Source organism: Carassius carassius, chromosome 8 (genome assembly GCF_963082965.1).
Source record: "Carassius carassius chromosome 8, fCarCar2.1, whole genome shotgun sequence".
In the NCBI taxonomy this organism is placed as follows: domain Eukaryota; kingdom Metazoa; phylum Chordata; class Actinopteri; order Cypriniformes; family Cyprinidae; genus Carassius; species Carassius carassius.
Window position 1 is genome coordinate 25,094,942 of NC_081762.1, and position 6,000 is coordinate 25,100,941.

General features: G+C 35.8%; 1 protein-coding gene and 1 long non-coding RNA gene across 2 annotated transcripts; one reads left to right on the forward strand and one right to left on the reverse strand.

Moving 5' to 3' along the window:
- Positions 1-1,780: 1,780 nt before the first annotated feature.
- On the forward strand, positions 1,781-3,336 carry LOC132144785 (ras-related and estrogen-regulated growth inhibitor-like protein). Its single transcript, XM_059555358.1, has 4 exons — positions 1,781-1,963; positions 2,051-2,104; positions 2,193-2,269; positions 2,622-3,336. The coding sequence occupies exons 1-4, from the start codon at positions 1,849-1,851 to the stop codon at positions 3,036-3,038; spliced, it is 663 nt and encodes a 220-aa protein (XP_059411341.1). The 5' UTR covers positions 1,781-1,848; the 3' UTR covers positions 3,039-3,336.
- Positions 3,337-3,583: 247 nt separating this feature from the next.
- Positions 3,584-3,861, reverse strand: LOC132144787 (uncharacterized). Its single transcript, XR_009434404.1, has 2 exons — positions 3,731-3,861; positions 3,584-3,700 (listed from the first exon to the last, which is right to left on the reverse strand). It is a non-coding gene; the product is annotated as an uncharacterized LOC132144787 (long non-coding RNA).
- Between the last annotated feature and the right edge of the window lie 2,139 nt (positions 3,862-6,000).

Genomic DNA, 6,000 nt, shown 5'->3' on the forward strand with positions numbered 1-6,000 from the left:
TTATTTGTTATTGTCCAGCAGTTATTAAGCCAATTAAAAGCTAGAAATTAGAGAATAATTAAAGTTGCCTATAATATCCACTACCAGTCATGTCTCTTCTGTTCACAAAGCCTGCATTTATTTGATCCAAAGTACAGCAAAACAGTAAACAGAAATATTTTTATTAGACTATTTAAAATAACTGTTTTCTATCTGAATATATTTCAAAATGTAATTTGAGATTTTAAAGCTTGCTAAATAAAAATATTAATTTCTATAATTTTCCAAAAAAAACTTTTTTTTTAAAATGATATACTGTATAATGTTGCAAAGGCTTTTTATTTCACATACATGCTGATCTTTGGATCCTTCTATTCATCAAAGAATGCTGAAAAAAATGTACTCGTTTTAAATATTGATAATCAGCAAATCAGCATATTAGAATTATTTTATTTCTTAAGGATGTGACACTAAAGACTGGAGTAATGATACTGAAAATTCAACTTTGATCACAGGAATAAATAACATTTTAAAATATATTCAAATAGAAAATAGTTATTTTAACTTAATATTCACAATATTACTGCGTTTGCTGTACTTTGGATCAAATAAATGGTGAGCAAAAGAGACTTCTTTAAAAACATTACAAATCTTACTGTTCAAAAACTGTGGACTGGTAGGCTATAGATTACAGAAATGTTATATTGTAATTGATAAATGAACATGACTGGAATCACACGTTGCACATAGAGCCTAAAGTGACTGTGAGCTCGATTCACATGTAACAATGGACAATATTACCATAACGGCCGTATTACTATAATGTGAATTTCTTCTCATTAAATCTTAAAATCTCCCTTTCAGTATTTACCAGCACTATATTTTAAACTAGTTTAGATTTAGTCAGATTTTTAGTTAATTCAAATGTTCTGTTTCTGCTATTTGTAAAATAAGCTTGATTCCCCGTTATTTGTTACTGTGACCACCAGAGGGAGCAGATTTCATTCCTTACTCGTGAAATATGAACGGATGCATTCGTATTTTATTTGTTACATTTTATTTAAGACTTAAATACATATTAAAATCCAGAAAAAATGTATTACAAATATATTATAACATAAATTGGGTTGATTATAATTATATTGATCTATAAATTTAGAGGGAAATATTTTTTAGAAATTGTCAGATTTGTTTCTCCACGAGGCGTCGCAGGAGTGCAGTTTAGAGCAGGATTTGAAACAACATGGTGTATATGATAAAATTCATTTTCAATTTAGAGCAGAAAGGCAATGGCAATTCTGGAGAATTATTGAACTATTAAAGTATTGTCATTAAAAAGCATTTGCCATGACAGCTCAATGAGGGCTATGGGTCTGTGTTGAACTGCTAATTTAATGTCGTGGTAAGTAGTTGCTAAAGACAACTTGTCATTTAAAAGCATTTGCAATTCATAGCCCTTCGCTGAATTGGTGTCATGTCTTGACAAGACCCACAGTAGCTAGTTACGGAAATGTGATACACACTCAGTTGTAGTAGGCCTAGTAGTAGTAAATAATAATAGCTAATAATAATGTCATTTCATGAATTGATTTACATTGTATTTAGACATTTTAAGCAACTTGCCCTCGACCTCATCCAAATATATAAAAATAAAATGTTTTCATGTGCGCCAAAAGAATTAAAATAAAAACGTAGGCCTACTGTACTAAATTAAAACTCAAGAAGAGCAGACGCTCTTCGCTATGATTGGTCAGTCTGGAGATAGCCCCGCCCACACATCGAGCCTATTTAAACGCGTTTCTGCCTGCGCTCTAGATACTCAACACCTGCTCACTGTGGGAATCTACTAACAGGCTTTACTACCCACCAATGGTTGTTCAAGTGAAACCACGCATTCGCTACAGCAGCAAAACCATGGAGGGCAACCACCAGAAAGTGGAGGTCAACATTGTGTTACTTGGAGCTGAGAACGTTGGAAAGTCTGGTGAGTTCTGCTGCAAATGTTGCCTGCTGTTTTTATGCATTTTCGTTAGTCTGAATAAGAGCACTAACAGTCTGTTCTTCTTCACAGCTCTCACCGTGCGCTTTCTAACCAGGCGCTTCATAGGAGAATATGGAGACATAGGTAAACAATCACTTACTGCGCTTGATCTCCAGTATGATTTGCAGTAAAATAGCCTTTGCTTTGCTTAACTGTTTATTTCCATTCACAGAATCAATATACAGCCATACTGACAAGATCGACGGGCGTGATATTTGTTTCAACATATGGGACTCACTTTGCCCGCAGGTAAGCATCCTTTTGCACATTCCGAGATAAAATAATGATAAAAAATGTTTTGCATGACATATGGCAAGCTATTTATTAACATTAAATCCTTAAAATAAGCTACTATCTATTTTATCTGTTAATTTTATTCGTTTTATAAAGATAATGTATATTGTAATGTATACTTGTGGAAATATTTATGTGTCTCTAATAAAAAAAAATGGAGAGATAGATAGGTAGATATCTTTTTATTTGCTATCAACTAAGAAATAAGTACTAGTACTTAACGTATTGCTAATACAGGACGAGCAACAACTGAAATGCATGCCTAATCAGAAGTGAATAGAAGTAATGAATAAATGTCTTGTTTCAGAATGGAGAGGAGTCAGGATATATCAACGCCAGACAGCTGCATTGGGCGGACGGTTATATCCTTGTTTACAGCATCTGTGACCGTGCCAGCTTCAATGTGGTTCGGCAACAAGTGCAGTGTATACGACAAGCCAAGCAAAAACTGGCCAGCACAGCTCCGATCATCATTGTGGGGAATAAGAGAGACCTCCAGCACAGACGTACAGTGTCTAGTGAAGAGGGGCGGCTGCTGGCGCTCTCGACGGACTGTGGGTTTTTTGAGGTGTCTGCTGCAGAGACCTACCACGGTGTGCTGATGGTGTTTCACGAACTGTTTGAGCTCATCCGAGAGGCTAGGGCTCTCAAAAAGGGCCCCGCAGGGTTCAAAGGAATCATGAGGAGCATGTCGGCAGTATTTGGAAGAAAGCGGACTGAATAGTTTCCCCTCAAAGCAGTGGAAGAATCCGGGTTAAGCCCTTTTATGGAATCCATATTGGAACAAAGACTGACTATTAATCTAAACTGGATTTTTGCAAATTGACAGTCTTCTAGGGTTGTTCACAAAGTTCCGTCTGTACTGTTTTTTTTTTTTTCCTGGACTGACATCTTTGGCCATTGCATTGCTGTTTTCTGGCATCTCGCACCATGAGCATCACTAAGTCGCCGGTCAAAAGTAGTTCATCTTCATCTCCCAGATCCATTTTTCCTTCTGTTTTGGAATGCAGAAACATGTTCTGTGTCAACGGGCCCCTAATTCCTGAATGTTCTAAGAACGTTCAAATTAGATTTAACTATACTACAACACCATCTCATTGCTCACTGTTTCTCAATATATTAAACTGTCAATTCTTTCTTTTGTACTACTATCAGTTTTACTGTAGCTAATAAGTTCAATTGATGGCTCAATCCTTCTTGGTCCCTATGCAATGTAAAATGTGGCCTCTAGCATGTGATATATGAATATTGTAATGTAGCATTTCTTTGTTTAAAATGTTCATATTTACATTTTCCTGCACGAAGTTGCCCATGCATTAGGGTCCTATAAAGTGCTACGGTCATAAAAGTGGTGTGGTTGAATGTTGCATTTCAACATGACGCCAACTTTTGCCTCTGATCTTTAAATTTGCTAACTATGTGTTTTTGAGGTCCTGTTTCATTTGATGCATTGGTTGTACAAACTGTCAAACATAGATTGTTGTGTGTGTATATTGCAGATGTAAAAACATGTGCTTATATTGTTTTATAATAAACCATGAGAAAGATTTAAATGTCTCTCTATTTCTTTTCTAGGTAGTACTAGTCCAAATTAGCCATTTTAGCATGTGATCATGTGTTTTGCTAAGAAGCAGAAAGGTAGCCGTTAGAATTTTCAGGTTGCCCATGTTTTAGATTTGGGATTAGCCTCATTCCTCCCAGCTAACCGCTCGGACTTTAGTCACCACTGACAATTGTGTTCATCCATTAATATATATATATATATATATATATATTAACTCAAGTCAAACTGGACCATGATCTGCTCATTGGATGAACAGCGAAAACTCATTTCAGATTTTATTGGATTTGCTGGTATCCACAAAGTTGGCAAGCAAGTGTCCTAGAAAACTGACCCTGTTTGACCAATGATTGAAAAGTGTTTGAAATTGAATTGAATCGTTAGCAGAGGAAAACCTAGTAGACTTTAAAGACTGATTCGTAGACACTTTTATACAAAGCAACTTAATAAATTAGCACAGTTGCAGCAATCAAAATGGAAAGACCAATGGATATACAGACCACCAAACCCTTACATTTTATTAATATGTAGACTTTGACTATACGTGTCAAACTACTGTGTATATTTTTCTCACCTGTTAAATTCCTTGCATGTCATGAATCCTTATAAGTTAGTAACAGGCTCTATTAACCTTAATCTTGGCCCTTTGAAGTCACTTCCTCTGAGTACTTTTGTAAGACAATCTATTTATATATGTAAATAAAGTTAAAATGGGCTTCCCTCTGATGGAAGTAAAGCTGTTGTGTCTCAAGTCCAGACACCTGAGCTTCACGCTCATTCATTCACATTCATTAGCAAGCTCAGAGCGGATAAGGTCACATGTAGAGCCCATTGCTCGCAGTTATGTGGGATTTCTGTAAATGACTTTACTGCTCCTACAAGAAATATGACTGGCGAACACATACATTGTGAGTGCAAACGTGCATCATATACCAGACTGGTCAAGGCATTGCCTCAAATATATATGACAATTTACGAAATTCAAAAGCTCTGACGAGGCAAAACAATAGTATTTTGCTTGTCTGTTTGCATAAGAGTGAATTGGTGTATAGCTATATGTCAAGTCTCATATCCAGTGTTTTGATACAGAAAAGAATGAAATGGGAAAAGAAACAGATTGAGAAAGAGAAAGGGCAGCTAAGTGTTTCTGTCACTCCCCACTGCAGCCAAGTGGGTGCTTTGCGGGGGAGCTGACTGAGAACGTGAAAGCTGTTGCTATGCGCACCACAATAACCCTCGTCAGCGAGTAATGACATCACTGACGCAGACGTGTCTCCGTCCACAGAATGCCTCAGTGACACACCAGCCTGGATTCCTCCCACAATCGTGTGTACGCTAACGTTTACACACATACGCATGAATATTCACAACTGGGCCATGGGGCACAATGTTCTGGCATATTTATCATGCTTTCAAAGCAGAGACAACAATAAATGGGTTCTCCTCAGGAAACAGATCCATCTTTAACATTTAATGATTTCATTTGAAAAGGTTACAGTGGAGTTTTCAGGAAATCGTTTTTTTTCCTACTCAAGCACAAAATGCCAGGGCTGTAATAGACAATGGGAGTTCACCTCAGAAGGCACAAAATGAAAATTCATGGTATACATCTTATCGTGCATATGTGTTATTCCTGCATATGTTCCCTATTTAAAAAAAAAAAGTTTATCCTAAAAAGTTTGAAGTACAGTAGTTTTCAAAATATTAAAAATCTTACCGCAAAAAAAAACATGAAAATATCTGCTTCATTACGATTTCAAAACCTTTAACACCCCATTCCAGTATGTCTAGAATTCACATACTTAGAATTTAGAATATGCAAAATAATGAAGATAATATTAGCTTTATACTCAATCACATTATAACCAACAAAAAAAACTCATGGTATGTCTTTGGGGTTGAATGTAACAGGTTTGAAGATCAGTGCAAAATCTAATATTAATGAGGAAGCCAGAAAAAATTAATCTCAGCACACAAGATTATTTAATTACTTATACTTGTAAAAATTGCTATGGTCACTACTATGAATTTCTACAGTGTTTGAGCTATTGTTGAAATTGATAATACCAATTTAAGTGTAAATATGATAAAATACTGATAAAGACCATAAAAGTATCACAGTGTA

Bases quoted from the DNA above. Each gene is read 5' to 3' on its own strand.
- LOC132144785 (XM_059555358.1), top strand. From the start codon at position 1,849: ATGGTTGTTCAAGTGAAACCACGCATTCGCTACAGCAGCAAAACCATG. The intron at 1,964-2,050 runs GTGAGTTCTGCT...TCTTCTTCACAG, and splicing joins TGAGAACGTTGGAAAGTCTG to CTCTCACCGTGCGCTTTCTA. The intron at 2,105-2,192 runs GTAAACAATCAC...TTCCATTCACAG, and splicing joins AGGAGAATATGGAGACATAG to AATCAATATACAGCCATACT.